At 51.7% G+C, this 15693-nt stretch overlaps 1 protein-coding gene across 8 annotated transcripts in view; it reads left to right on the top strand.

Moving 5' to 3' along the window:
• Positions 1-15693, top strand: part of LIMS2 (LIM zinc finger domain containing 2) — a 62348-nt gene that overhangs the window by 21139 nt on the left and 25516 nt on the right. The window contains exon 1 of one of the 8 annotated variants that reach the window (XM_515779.8): positions 4026-4571. The exons of 3 other annotated variants lie outside the window; for them this stretch is intronic. In XM_515779.8, the coding sequence (XP_515779.3) occupies positions 4561-4571 (11 nt within the window). In that variant the 5' untranslated portion in view covers positions 4026-4560. Of the gene's footprint in view, positions 1-4025; positions 4572-14208; positions 15307-15693 lie in introns of those variants that run through there. 4 more of the 8 variants (XM_009443260.5, XM_009443256.4, XM_016949690.4 and 1 more) reach the window with 4 other exon arrangements.

Here is a 15693-nt window from a genome sequence, read left to right as displayed (position 1 = left end):
GTACCTGCCCAGCAAAGGGGATGCCCACCTGCCCTGAGCCCCAGAGGGCAGAAGGCTCGTGCCCAGGGAGATGCTGCACCTCTTTCACCTTCTAGGACAGCTGTCATGTCACTCTGTGGCCCAGCCTCAGCCTCAGAGCCCCATCTGTCCCCCAGCGAAGACTAAGTGTGTGATTCAAGCCACTCTCTGAATGTCCCTCAGTGATGCCATCCTATAAGACCTGGGCATGGACACTGCATTCTCACCTTCCCTCCCCTTCCCCTCCCCACTTCCAACTGCCATCTCTTCTCTGCCCCCCTTTCAGAGCATTCTCCCCCCAGGGGCACTGTGTGCAGCACTCTGGGGAGCACCATCTACACAGACCCCAGGGAGGGGTGCTCCTGGGGGAGGCATTGCAGGGGCCCTGCCTGCCCCTCTGCAGCTGGACTCAGGCCCCTCACTTCCAGGGACTGGCTCTTGACCCAAACCCAGATGCCTCCCTGGCCTCTGCACGCAGCGGTGTGCACACGGGGCAGTGGCGCACCTCCTCCCTGGAGCTCTTTCCCTCTGGGCTTCTGTGGCACCTCACACTCTCCTGCTCTCCCCCTCACTTCCTGCCAGTCCCACCTCTTACCCTTGGAGGGCTCCTGACTGGTACAGACACCCCAGGGTCTCCATGGAGCCCTAGAGTTGAAATTCCATTTGCACCAAGCCTTCTGCATCTACGCTGGAGAATGGACCTCTCTTCCCTGCTCCAGGTTCACAGTGCCCCGCCCACCATCTCCCCTGGGATGCCTGGGGAGGGCCCAATGCAGCGTCACCCCTCGCTAACCTGCCCAGACTGTCCCACTGCCACCAATATCTAGGAAAGCAAGGCCACCTGCAAGTCCTCTTGACTCCCATGGCTGTACATTCACACCTGCCACACACACACCTGCCCCATAACCACCACACCTGTGCTGACCACGCCCACGCCGGCCACACACACACATCCAGATTCCCAGCAAATCCTGTTGGTTGCAAAATAGATCCTGTGTTTGATGCCTTCTCAATGTCCCTACTGTCGCACGGCCCAAGGCACCAGTCCCTCCTGGACGCTCACCATAGCCTCTAATCAGACTGTCCCTGAGACCACTCTGTCCCTCACACAGTGGCCACACAGCAGCTAGGGACACTTCCCCCTTTTGCTATGAAAAAGTTCAAGCACTCATCAAAGTTGAAAACCCAGATACCCACCACCTAGATTCTCCCATTAATATCGTCGTAGACTCACGTTACCACCTCTCTATCCATCCCTTTACCCATCTCCCCATCTTGAGTTCATTTTTTAGAGGCAGAGTCATGCTATGTTGCCCAAGCTGGTCTTGAATTCCTGGCCTCAAGTGATCCTCCCTCCTCAGCCTCCCCGTAGCTAAGGACTAGCTGGGACTACGGGGATCCACCACACCTGCTCATCTTGATTTAAACAATGTATTTCAAAGTAAGTTGCAGACATCAGTACCTTTCTACCTAAACACTTCAGCATTGTATGTCATTAACTAGAGTTCAGTATCGTTTACAGTATTTTTCTTTTGAGGTAAAATGTACATATAATGAAATGTGCAAATCCTGGCCATATATTCCATGGTTTTAACAAAGGCATATACACTTGTGTGACCCAAACTCCTACTAAAACATTGCCTGTTACCCCAGAAACTCCCTCACATTCCTTCCTAGTCAACCCCTGTCCTGCCACCCCAGGGCAGTCTGGGGTGTAATAGACCAGCCTGAGGCAGCCACCGTTCTGATTTTTTCTACCACAGACAAATGTTGCCTATTCTAGAACTTGATATAGATGGAAAAGGTGCTCTTTTTTCATTCAGTCAGTATTTCTGAGATTCACCCCTGCTGATGCTACAGTGTTGTGTCTGTCTTTGCTTAGAACTCTCCATCTAAGGGTGGAATCCTACTTCTGCTGTGGCCCTGCTGCTCTGCCCTGGGCCCTCTCCTTTATTTCCCGTGCCCCTCCACCTGCCACCTCCCCGTTTTCCAGACCCGCTGGTCTTCTTTCTGACCTTGTGTACCCCAAGCTCATGTCACCTCAGGGCTGTTGCACTTGCTGTTCTGCCGGAATGCTTTTCCTGCAGATGGCTGAGGGCTGGCTCTTTCCCTTATTCCGGTTTAGCTTGAATGTCACCTGCTCAGAAACTTTCCCTCACTCTTCACTCTAAAGCAGCCACCACCATTGTCCTTTTCTTTGCAGCACTTACCCTTGTCTAAAATCTAGTTTGCGTATTTATTTATTTGTTTATTGCCCATCCTCCACCCCCTGCTAAACTCCATGAGAGCCTGGTCCATGGCTTCTTTCTCCCCGTAGTACTTCCAGTGCCCATGCGGTATAAATACTCTTGAAGGAACAAGTGGATAAGTGTGTGAATGTGTGATTGCCAGCTCTTTCCTGCAACTCTGCCCTCTTGGCTGAACTGTGGGAGGCTGGCCCTGGCTCCTTGAAGCCTCTGCATCTCCAGCAGGGCTAAGCCATGCCCACAACCCCTACCAGCTGTTACTGAGCTTGCCCTGGCCCAGGGATGAGGCACACTGGGAGCTGCATAGGGTCCTGGTTTGGCCACATACAGATCCGTATGTGCTCAGCTATCATATGCAGGGAGGCTTTTGGGCTAAAAGTTAGGAATGTGGTCTCCTCTGTGGAGAGCATGGGCCTCGGGTGTAATGCTTTCAACTTTTCATCCTCTTTGGTTCCCACAAGACCCTGATATTCAATTAACCGTCCAGCAGTGGATTTCTGGTGCACGGCCCCAGCATGCCTACACCTCTGTGTCAGTAATGGTGGAAAGCCTTTCTCCCTATATGAGCAGATGAGCCAAGAAATTATCCATACTTAAGCTTAATCAACCATCAAATTACAGTTAAGCCGAATCAGCTGAGACACACTCGCAACAAGAAGTAATAACTCGAGACAGTCAGATCACCTGAGGCCAGGAGTTTGCAACCAGCCTGACCAACATGGTGAAACCCATCTCTATCAAAAATACAAAATTAGCTGGGTGTGGTGGCATATGCTTGTAATCCCAGCTACTTGGGAGGCTGAGGCAGGAGAATCGCTTGAACCTGGGAGGCGGAGGTTGCAGTGAGCCGAGATTGCACCATTGCACTCCAGCCTGGGCAATAAGAGCGAAACTCCGTCTCAAAAAAAAAAAAAGTAACAACTGCAAAGGCACTCCACAATACCAGCCACTTAGGAACAGGTGTCTTTTCCCAGTTTATTTCTGCAGGTGGAACTGCAGGATACTATCAACTCATCTTTCTGAACGGCACCAGTTTATTTGTGGGTTGCTAATTCACACCGTCATTTCTAGATCATCTTTCTCTGCTGCCAAGACCGGAGTAGCACCACATTTACACATCAGGCCGCCCAGCTCCCAACCCTCAGTGTGACATCTGGGCTGCTTCCAAAGATGAGCTGCACGCCACTGTCCAGCTGGAAATATCTGCCTTTAGGCAGGGCGGGGTTTTTTGTTTTGTTTGTTTGAAAATTTCCTTCGAAGAGATTCCCTAAATAGTTTATATTACCCCTCCATCTTAACGCCTCTAATGGTAGCTTCTCAGCGCTTCATTATACAGAGGCGTTCCTGGTTCCCCTGGAAACCTGGGAGCTGGGCATTTGGTTTTGTCGTTTAAGAAATATCTTTCGCCAAGTTAGGGCGATGGCCCGCAACGGGGGATGAAATGGGAATCTCCCGGAGAAAGCAGCCTTGCGACTGAAGAGGGACGCCTCTCGGCTTTAGCCTCCCTGGGGGCGGGACTGCGTGGACTCGGCGGTCCCGGGTGCCTCGGGAGGGAGTCAGTGCCCAGATCCGCGGTGGGAACTCCGGGCTAGGAAAGCCCGGGAGGGAGGTGGTCTCAGCATCGCCCCCACGCCTACCATCTCCTGCACGCGTTTGCGGTTGGGGCGGCCCAGGGACTGCAGAGGGGGCGCCGGACGGGGCGTCCCGGCGGGGCTGTGGGGGTGGGGGTGCTTGTTCGCGTTTATTATAACTTTACTCCCTTTAAAAGGAAAGCTATGCCCGGAATCCAGGAGGTGGCGAGCAGAGCCCGGGTTGGGAAGGACTTGACCCGCGCCCGCCGCTGGCCGCGCTCCGTGTCCCTGGAGCTGGGGCTGTGCGGGAGCGGGGCCCACCCTCAACCTTTACCCCGACTTTTACTCCCACTCCCACCCCCACCTCACTCTCACCCCTCCAACCCCACCGTCAGCCCCACCTCTAACCCCCACCCCTCCGACCCTACCCGCCGCCACCCCCACCTGCCATCCCCACCCCCACCTATACGCCCGCAACCTCCCACCGTCACCTCCCCAACACCCCCACCACCCTCAGCCTTGACCTCCCCATCCCACCCCGCCCCGCGGGCCCCACCCTGCCACCCCCGCCCACCCCTCTCGCGGGCGGAGCGGCTCTTGGCCTTTTTTGGGCGTCTCCCTGTTCCGCGGCCCGGGCTGGCGGGCGGGCGCTCGGCTGGCGGCTGCAGCAGCAGAGGGAGACCCGTGGCAACCCCGGCAACCCAGGGCTCGGCGTCGCTGCCACCATGACAGGAAGGTAACGGCCCCCACCCACGCCCCCGGGCCGGGGAGGCGGGACTGTGGGACCCCTGGCGGAGGCGCAGCTCGCCCTCGTACAGCCCCGCGGCGCCACGATCCCCGCTCCGCCCTGGCGCGTCGGATTCTCGCACCTCCCGGGGCGGCAGCGCCCGTCGGGGCAGGGGTCCCCCAGCCCCTGCGCCTCTTCCTCTGGGCGAGCGCCTGCAGCGGAAGGTGGAGCTCCTGCCCACCCTCCCGCTGCAAGATGGGACAGCCGTCTGCTCACAACCGACGCCCAGGGCTGCGGGAGGGGGTCTTGTCCAAGGTCAGACACCAACCACGGGCAAAAGGTTCAAAGGTTGCGTGCCTCCCCCAACTTCCCCGAGCCCGCGCTGTGCGATCCCCGATCCCGGTGAGTGTCATCTCTGGAGCCTTCTGTTTCCTCCTCTGTAAACCTGGGGTGGTAAAAATGTTAAAAATGTTGAAGGGTATGTTGGAACTTGGCCAGAGCTGCGCCCAAGCACCAGCTGTGCAGGGGTTGGTTGGGGACAGGGCGCTCCCCTGGGCCTGGCCCACCCTCTGCTCTCAGGCCCCTCGTTGCCATTTCACAGATGAGGTCACCAGAGGCCACAGAGGCTGAGCCACTCAGGAGGCCAGTCACAGGTCCACCAGTGTCCGGCCAGTGTTTGTCCCTGCAGCCCTTTCTGGAACCTAGCTGGGTACAAGTGCATGACTCAGGACTGGGTGGGAGGGGCTGTCCCTGAGGCCCTGGTCTCCCCCAGCCAAGTCCTGGCAGGGGGATGCTGTTCTTCAGGATCCCATGACCTGGGGCTCTTGGGGAGCCCCAGCCCGGAGAGTGACCTGTGGCTTTGCTGGGGAAAGGGGCTTGGAGGGTACAGGGCAGTGTCCAGGATTGCAGTCTCAAATCCGAGGCCTACAGGGGAGCTGCCTGTGATCGCCATTAAGGCTGTGGCCTGGGGTCTCAGGGCAGCCCCAGGAACCAAAAATAGCCTGTAACTTGTCACTTTGTAAGTCCTGCCCTCCAGACACACTTCCCTTTCTTCTCCCCAAGCCTCTCTTCCCAGTTAGCTCCCCTGACTTGGAGTCACCCCTAAGCCTTGGCCCAGGCCCCTCTGCAGTGAGATGGAGGGACTCATCCCCAGGAGAGTGGCATCTGCAGGCCCACTGGCTGCCTGTGGTCACCCCCCAGGGTTCTAGCAGGGCTGCCTCCCATTTTCCTCAGAGCATCCCTGCCAGCTGGCTGGTTCTCACTCTCCGTTTTCTAGGAAAAGAAAGTGGGGAGAGACAGGAACAGGGTCCAGAGCAGCCCCAGCAGCAGCATTGAGGTGGAGGTGGGTGAGAGGCGGTTCCTTCAGGCACAGGAGGGATGTCGAGGAGGACAGAGCCGTGAAGGGTGCGGGGCTGGAATGGGAGGACCCGAGGTGCCACTGCTCCCTGGCAAGGGTCCTCTTGCCCCTGAGTCCCTTGGGCCTTTCCCTGGAGACGGAGGCCGTCAGGTGAGCTCGGCTGGAACCGCTGGGAAGGCAGGTGGTGGTGAGCAGGGGTCAGCCTGCCCTTGCTGCTGTGGGCTCCAAGGGCCTGAGAAACTCTCATCCTCAAATGACACAGGGATGACAGTCAGCCTTTGGCAGACACTGTGTAAGGCGTTCCTCGTCCAGGCAATACTACTCGTCTTAGAGAATAAGGAGAAACCTGGAAACATAAAAGATAACAGAAACATAAAGAGAAGGAAACTGCCACAGTTCCACTCCTGAGAGCCTCCCTTTATGCAGTTTGGTGGCTCCCCGCAGTCCTTTCTCCTGGAGTTTGTTTGACGCAGCTGTGAGCGATCTGAGTGTAATGCACCCGCTCCTTCAAAGGTGACCCTGCTGCCCGCAGTGCTGCTGCCCCACTGGCTTCCCTGCCTTCCATACACAGGGATTGGGCCGGGCCAGCCTATGAGGAACAGACATCCAACCTGGCCTTCGGAGTGGGCGAGAGTTTTCCTGTCCCAGAAGCAGTGGAGTTTCATTTCCACCGTTTCATGCTGGGTGCCCTTCCCCATGTCCACTGTTCCCATGTGATCCCAGGCAGCTCCTCGTGCCTGGATCCTGGTTCTCTGGGGATCCCCCACGCTGCCCAGAGCCAGGCTGCTTTTGGGAAACACCCTCTCTGCTCGCATACCTTCAGGGCTTCTCCCTGCTAGCTCTCCCTAGGACCTCACCAGGCAAGAGCAGAGGGAGGGCTGTGGGGAGCCACCAAAGTGACCTGGAGTGGCATGTGTGGCCATGCTGTCTGCAGATGAACCCATGGGTGCCGTGTGGAGAAAGGGCTGCTGGGAAGGAGATGGGGAAGGAGACAGAAGGTAGCCACTAGGGAGGGCTCTCCTGGGTGGCTGAGGGGGTGGAGGAGAGGAGGCTGACTCAGGGTTCTGGGAGGTGGAGTGGACAGGACCCAACTGACTGGCTGTGAGGTGGGCCACAGAGGGTGGGGCTCGGGAGGATGCCCCTCCTGTGATGACAGGTGGGGGTGGATGGCATGCTTGGTGTGGTTGTGGAGTGCTTGAAGAGCTGTGGCAAGTCTGAGGGGGAGCCGTGGGAGGCACCTGGGCATGGAGGGGCTGAAGCCCAGGAGTAAGCCAGCTGGGCAGGGAGTGAAGGCAGCCCAGAGCATGGGGTGGCATGCCGTGGGAAGAGAGGGGGCTCGGCCTCAGCGGCAACTCAGGGACTTTGGAACTTACAACCACAAGATCTTTGACTATCACAGCTGAAGGGACCTCTGGCATCACCATTGTTCTACAGGGAGGATATTAAGGCCACCTACCTAGGGACCCAGCTGTCCCTGGTATTCCTGGAAATGGAGCCTGGGATGTTGACACCCACGGCCATGTGAGCTCAATGGCTTGGCTGCATAAAGTGGAGTCCCACCCACGGTGTGACCGTCATGTGTGTCATGTGTGAGGCTGTCGTATGCCTGATTGTGTGCTGAGCCCATGCTTAGTACAGCGCAGAGCAGGCTGCTAGATCCCTGTCCTCATATCCACCAATCTTGCCCCTCCTCCGGGTGAGGAGTGTGCCCGGTGGTCCCCTAGGCAGAAGGTGTCGGCCAAGGGGCAGCTGACTGCAGCTAGAGCCCTCAGCACAGCACATGAGGCTGCAGTGGTGTCAGGGGCTTAAGCAAACTGTAAAGTGGGTAACAAGTGATGTGGCTTGTGATGTGGCACCACTGAGCCCTGAGCCCCAGACTGGGCCAGGTGGCACTGCCATGGCCCCTCACCTCCTTCCTTTTTCTTCTACTTCTGGTGCTGACTGGCCCCTTCTAGCCGGCCAGTGGCATAATAGGGATGGAGGGACTGATCTGCAGGGTGTCCAGTCCTGTGGTGTGATACCCCCACCTGGGCTCATTTCAAGCCACCAACATGGCATTAACGCTTTACGGAATTCCTGAATAGTTAACAGTCAGCACTTGTGAGCTGGCAAGGGACAGCCCAGGGAGCCACTGGGGAGAGGAGCCCGGGCTTTCTATCCACAGCGGGTTATCCTTCTTCTGTCTGTCCCTATCTGTGCTGTGCCGCATGCAGGCTCTTTTTTTTTTTGAGATGGAGTCCCGCTCTGTCACCCAAGCTGGAGTGCAGTGGCGTGATCTCAGCTCACTGCAACCTCTGCCTCCCAGGTTCAAGCAATTCTCTTGCCTCAGCCTCCCAAGTAGCTGGGACTACAGGTGCATACCACCACGACCGGCTAATTTTTTTTGTATTTTTATTGGAGATGGGGTTTTACCATGTTGGCCATGGTGGTCTTGATCTTCTGACCTCTTGATCCACCCACCTTGGCCTCCCGAAGTGCTGTGATTACAGGCGTGAACAACCGTGCCCAGTCTGCATGCAGGCTTAACCATCCCTTCGGTCTTCACTTCCAGGTGGGAAAGGGGCCAAGGGAGGCACTGTCACTGTCTTGCTTGTTCTGTTTAGGTGTAGCGTGTACATTTCTGAAGGTGAATATTTACTTAGATGACTTAGCAGGATGACCACCCTAGTGAGATACCTCCATGAGTGAATGCATATGTCTTGCTGAGATGAGGTGACTGAATACACATATGAACGTAAAACCTACTGTGTCCTCACCCACGTCCTTGGAGGAATACACAGGAAACTCATGGAGTTGTCTTCAGCCTCCCAGCGAGGAGTCTGGTGGGGGAGCTGGCTCTGGAGGACAGCCTGTTTGTGGCATCTCTGCCTCTGTCCATCTCTGCCTCTGTCCGTCTCTGCCTCTGTCCGTCTCTGCCTCTGCCCACTGGGCTGAGGGCACATGCCCCAGGGCCTTGGGGAGGCAGCCCTGCCTCATAGCTTGGGGCCTCAGTTCCAGCCTCTAAGAAGCCATGTAGTTGCATTCTTCATTACTCACGTGTTTTTTAAAATCTGAGACATAGTTCACATATTATTAAATTCACCATTTTAGATTGTAAAATTCAGTGGTTTTTAGTGCATTCACAAGGCTGTGCAACCATCACCATTAATTCCAGAACATTTTAATCATTCCTAAAAGAAACCTTGTACTCATTTGCAGACAATCCTCATTTCCCCCTCCTCCCAGCCCTGGCCACCAGTAACCTGCCTTCTGTCTCTACAGATTTGCCTGTTCTGGACATTTCACATAAATGGAACCATATATTATATAGCCTTTTGTGTCTGGCTTCTTTCACTTATTAACAACATATTTCCAAGATTCATCCGTATATTGTAGCGTGAATCAGTACTTCATTCCTTTTTCTGGGTGAATAATATTCCATTGTGCCATAGTTTGTTTCTTCATTCATCCGTGGTAGACATTTGCGTTGTTTCCACTTTTTGGCTACCGTGAATAATACTGCTATGAACATTCCCATACAAGTTTTGGTGTGAACATACATTTTCTCCTTGAATATATACCCAGGACTGGAATTGCTGGCATATGGTAACTCTATGTTAAACTTTTTGAGGAATTACCAAGCTGTTTTCCAAGTAATTGAACAATTTTACATTTATTAAATTTTACACCAGGAATGTATGAAGGTTCCAATTTCCCGACATCCTTGCTGATGCTTGTTATTGTTGTCTGGTTTAGTAGGTGTGAAGTGGTGTCATATTGTGGTTTTGATTTCCATTTCCCTAATGACTGATAATGTTGAGCATCTTTTCATGTGTCTGTTGGCCACTTGTAAATCCTCTTTGGAAAAATGTCCATTCAAACTCTGCCCATTTTTTAAATTGGGTTGTCTTTTTATTGTTGACTTGTAAGAGTTCCTTATTTATTTGAATACTAGACACTTCTCAGACATATGATTTGCAAATTTTTTTTTTTTTAAGATGGAGTCTCACTCTGTCGCCCAGGCTGGAGTGCAGTAGTGCAATCTCAGCTCACTGCAACCTCCGCCTCCGGGGTTCAAGCGATTCTTCTGCCTCAGCCCCTCCAGTAGCTGGGACTACAGGCGTGTGCCACCATGCCTGGCTATATTTTTTGTATTTTTAGTAGAGATGGGGTTTCACCATGTTGGCCAGGCTGGTCTCAAACTCCTGACCTCAGGTGATCCTCCCGCTTCAGCCTCCCAAAGTGCTGGGATTACAGGCATGAGCCACCGTGCCCAGCCAATTTACAAATATTTTTTCCTTTTCTGTGGATCATCTTTTCACTTTCTTGATTGTGTCGTTTGATACACACAAGTTTTAAATTTTAATGAAATCCAATTTATTTCCTTATTCTTTAGTTGCTTGAGTTTTTTTGTCATGTTTAGGAAACTATTGCCTAATCCTGGCTCATGAAATGAAAACATCTGTTTTCTTCTAGGAGTTTTATACTTTTAGCATGTAGCTATCCAGTTGTCCTAGCATCATTTGTTGATAAGACTACTCTTTGCCCCATTGAATGGTCTTGGCACTCTTGTCAAAAATCAGTTGACCACAAATATATGGGATTATTTTTGGACTCTTGAGACAGGGTTTCACTCTTTCACCCAGGCTGGAGTGCAGTGGCAAGATCTTGGTACACTGCAGTCTCAACCTCCCTGGGCTCAGGTGATCCTCCTACCTGAGCCTCCTGAGTAGCTGGAACCACAGGTACACACCACCACACCTGGCTACTTTCTGTATTTTTTGTAGAGATGAGATTTTGCCATGTTGCCCAGGCTGGTCTTGAACTCCTGGGCTCTGCCTGCCTCAGCCTTCCAAAGTACTGGGCTTATAGGCATGAGCCACTGCACCCAGCCTATTTCTGGACTCTTGGTTCTGTTCTATGGGTGTATATGTCTATCCTTACACCACTGCCACACTTGTAATTTTTTAGTAAGTAAATTGTAATTTTTAAGTAATTTTTTTTTTTTTTTTTTTTTTTTTTTTTTTTTTTTTGAGACAGAGTCTCACTCTGTCACCCAGGGTGGAATGCAGTGGCCTGATCTCAGCTCACTGCAACCTCCACCTCCTGGGTTCAAGCGATTCTCCTGCCTCAGCCTTCTGAGTAGCTGGGACTACAGGTATGTGCCACCACACCTGGCTAATTTTTATATTTGTAGTAGAGATGGGGTTTTGCCATGTTGGCCAGGGTAGTCTTGAACTCCTGACCTCAAGTGATCCACCTGCCTTGGCCTCCCAAAGTGCTAGGATTACAGGTGTGAGCCACTGCACCTGGCCTCTTTGTTTGTTTTTTTTTTTTTAAGTTGTTTTGATTATTCTGTGTCACTTGCATTTTCATATAAATTTTAGGACTGCCTTGTCTATTTCTTTAAAAAAGGCAGGAATTTTAATGGAGATTGTATTGAATCTATAGGTCAATTTGATGTAGTGTTGTTTTGCCATCTTAACAATATTAAGTTTTCCAATCCATGAACATGGGATATCTTTATCTTTATTTAGGTCTTCTTTAATTTATATCAATAATGTTTTATAATTTCAGTGAATAAGAAGTCTTGCACTTATTTTGTTAAACTTACTCCTAAGTATTTTATTCATTTTGATGCTGTCCCAAATGGGGTTGTTTTATTTCATATTCAGATTTCTCATTGCCTAGCGATTCTGGTATATTGAGCGTATACCTTGCAGACTTACTGAACTTATTTCTTAGCTGTAAATAGGGTTTCTTTTTTTGAGGAGGGATTCTTCAGAGTTTTCTATATATGAGTATGTAATATGTAAATAAAAATAGTTTTACTCTTCCTTCTCAAACTAGATGTCTTTTATTTCTTTTTCTTGTCTAACTGTCCTTGATAGAATCTGCAGTGCAATGTTGAAAACAAATAGCGGACTGGAAATCCCCCTGACCTTAGGAGGAAAGCATTCATTTTCTCATCACTAAGTATGATGTTAGCTATGGGTTTTGGGTAGATGCCCCTTATCAAATTGAAGAAGTTCCCTTCTATTCCCAGTTTGTTGGGTGCTTTTATTATGAAAAGGTGTTGGATTTTGCCAAATGTGTTTTCTGCATCTGTTGAGATGGTCATAGAGTGTCCTCCCTTTATTCTATTGATATGGTATATTACATTGAATTTTGGATGTGAAACTAACCCTATGTTCTTGGGATAAATCCCATTTGGTCACGGTGTATAATACTTTTTATAGAGTGTTAGATATATTGTATTTTATCGAGGACATTTGCATCTATGTGACTTTAGCGTTTTATTTTGAGATCAAGATAATACTTATAGAATGAGTTGTGAAGTGTTCCCTTCTAGTCTTTCTTTTCTTTTGTTTGGAAAGATTTTGTGAAGGTTTGGTGTTTTTTTTTTTTTTTTTCTCTCTTTTTGAGACAAGATCTCACTCTGTCACCCAGGCTGGAGTGCAGTGGTGTGATCTCAGCTCACTGCAACCTCCGCCTTCCAGGTTCAAGTGATTCTCCTGCCTCAGCCTCCTGAGTAGCTGGGATTATAGGCATGTGCCACCACACTGGTGTTTTATATGTTTGTTTGTAGGTTTGGTGTTAATTCTAGTTAAACCTTTGATATAATTCATCAGTTAAGCCATGTAGCTCTGGCTTTACTTTGTGGCAAGTTTGTTGGTTACTGTCTCAGTCTCTTTACATGTTACTGGCCTTACTCAGTGATTTGGGTAGGCTTTGTGTCCCCACCTAAATCTCATCTTGAATTGTAATCCCTATAATCCCCACGTGTCAAGGGAGAGACCAGGTGGAGGTCATTCAATCATGGGGGTGTTTCCCCCCATGCTGTTCTTGTGATAGTGAGTTCTCACAAGATCTGCTGGTTTTATAAGGGGCTCATCCCCCTTTGCTTGGTACTTCTTCCTGCCACCTTGTGAAGAAGGTGCCTTGATTCCCCTTTGCCTTCTGCCACGACTATAAGTTTCCTGAGTCCTCCCCAGCCCTGTTAAACTGTGAGTCGATTAAACCTCTTTCCTTTATAATTTACCGAGTCTCATGCAGTTCTTAATAGCAGTATGAAAATTTAGACTGATACATTTGGATTGTCTATTTCTTCTTGAGTTCGTTTTGGTAGTGTCCTTCTAGGAATCTCTCCATTTCAGGTAGGTGATTTCATTTATTGGCATACAGTTGTTCATAATATTCCATTCTGCTACCTCCTTACTGGGACCACGAGCTATTATTTTTCAAGGCAGCCATGGAGTTAGGGAGCAGGAATAAGGGACTAGGATAAGTTAAAACAACACAAACCTCACTGGTTTGTGTTTGTTTGTTTGTTTACCAAGATTCATCTGTTTTTCTTGACCAAATGTTCCTAGGGTTACTGAAAACCTTTGGTGGATTTGCAGAGTTCTGAAAGAGTAGATTCTGATAATTTTTGCTAGGTTTTTCATTGCTTTTATGGAGGAATGAACTTCTGGAGGTCCTTACTCCACCGCTTTTTGCTGACATCACTCTCGGTGTTTTTGCAAATATCTAGAGCCAGAGCACTGACCCAAATCCCATTTGGTCATGGTGTATAATACTTTGTATAGAGTTCTAGATTCAGTTTACAGTATCTGTGGCTCCCAATCCCGTCCCTGCAGCAGGACAGGCTGCAGAATGGGTGGTAAGGTTGTGCAGAGATTTGGGATTTGGGCTCAATCAGACTCTAAGCCTCTCTCAATTTCTAGCCTTCCATGTCCGCTTTTATAGTAAATATTTGTTGAATTGATTAGTACTTGGTAAACTTGTGCGTGAACTTCATTTACAAATTATGTTGTGCAAAACACTTGTGGCTGTAGCCTCCTTTCCAGTGCTATATGTGACCCTTGGAGCCCTAAATAAATGTTTCCTCCTTACGGAAAACTGCGGGTCTGCATGAGAATCCTGGATTCTAGTGTTGAGGATTTCCACACGGATGGGCTGAGTTGGGAGTGGTGAGAGGGCCTAGGCCCTATGGCATTGACTTGTAGCTGTTGTAAGAACGTTTTCTGTGTAAGTTTTCTTAAGCATTCGGCTACCTACATCAGAGAGTCAGCGGTATTCCCTATTCATTTTGGCTCCTCTGGGCTCAGCTTCTCCATGCCCTTTAGCCCCTGGGGCCACCTTTAAAAACTATTTGTTGAACTGATCAGTGTTGGGCAACTTTGGAATTGGACTATATTTACAAATTATATTGTACCCAATGCTTGTCGTCACTTGACTGCCAGGGTGCTTAATGAGTACCTCCTCCTGTTGGGACTTGCTGGGTGAGTGTGTTCCTCGGTGGCGTGTGGGCCTGGTATCTGAGTGCCAGTGAACCCCTCCAAGGCTTTCTCCCACCCTAGTTTGGGAGGATCAGTGCCCTGCTGTCTTTAGTGACGGCTGCCAGCTCTTGCTTTCAGAAGGCAGAAGAAGATACTGCTCAAGCTTTCTGACCTTTCTAGAAAGGTCTTTCAGGGAAATGGAATCAATGCTAAAGATTTCCATGAGTGCTCTGGATCTTTATTGTACTGCTGACCAGGCTCACCTTGGTCACAGTTTGGATGCCTACCGCGGGTGTTTATGAATCACAAGTAACTTTGCCAGTCTCTCTGGGTAAAAATGCGGGGGACATGGTGCCTTCCTGGTGGTTTCCACCAGGTCCCTCTGCGTCTGCTCCCCTGGAAGCTGGAGGATTGCCTTTTCTCTAAAATATGGACCTCTTTTGGGGTGCCTGACCATTTGTTGGCCAGATCCAGAGGATCGGCTCTGCCCTGGTCTGGGTGCCCCACGGTGATGTTTGTGGCAGAGGCTCTCAGAGAAGGGAGCAAAGCAGAATGTGGGCCTGTGTGGCTCCGGTCCTCGGTTTCCTAACTGTTGGCAGGGATCCTAAAGGCGCCAGGTCCTCCCTGTCTTCCTCAGCTGACTCTGCCCTCCTCAGTGTGTCCACGGGCACAGGCTTTCCTCCTGGCAGGTGGCAGCCGGAGACCTCCTGGGTGTCCTGCTGCCACTGTGGACCTCACCTCAGTGCTGTCTGGGGCCTTCCCAGACCAGTCCCCTCCCAGCGGGACCCAACCCCTGCCAGCCTCAGCTTTCAGGAGCTGCCCCCGCGGCGCGAACAATATCCTTTCTATTTGGAGTTGACTCTGCTGCCCTTTGGAGATCCCAGCGCGTAACGTGAGCTCGCGACCAGCGCGGGGGAGGCGCCCACACGCCCGTCCCGTCTTGGTGTCTGGCCCCAGGCGGCCGCGCCTCCCCTCCGAGGTGGTCCCATAGCCCCTGCACCAGGCGGCCCGCGCCCGCGACCTCAAGGCGGCTGCCCCGCGCCATGGCGGCCCGGCTGGGTGCGCTGGCCGCGTCGGGGCTGTACCGGCGGCGCCAGCACCGGCAGAGCCCGCCGCCCGCCAAGGGGTAGGTGGCCAGGGGCGGGGCGGGTGGCGGGGACAATGGCCGGAAACCCGCGGCGGCAGGGCAGGCCTTCCCTCGGAAACCCGGCCGGGGCCCTCCGACGCCGTGGGCTCTCTGCCCCGGCGTCGGATGGGCCCTAGGTTGGCGACAGGGTGGGCGCGTGCGACTTTATCTAACAGGGTTGGATGTCACCTGTGATCAGCTCTCCTGGCAGGGTGCGCCCAGGGACCTATGTTAGAGACGAGGGAGCCTGTGTAGCCCCCAGCACTGCTTTCAGACGGGGGTGATCATGCTGCACTTCATAGATGAGCAGACAGGTTCTGAGCGGAGCAGGCACCTGCTGGACTCACCCACCCCAAACATGGCTACGCTGTGATTTGAACCCAGGTT

This window comes from Pan troglodytes, chromosome 13, assembly GCF_028858775.2.
Source record: "Pan troglodytes isolate AG18354 chromosome 13, NHGRI_mPanTro3-v2.0_pri, whole genome shotgun sequence".
Classification (NCBI taxonomy): Eukaryota; Metazoa; Chordata; class Mammalia; order Primates; family Hominidae; genus Pan; species Pan troglodytes.
Note: the sequence above shows the minus strand (reverse complement) of the source record. Positions and strands in the feature narration are given on the sequence as shown.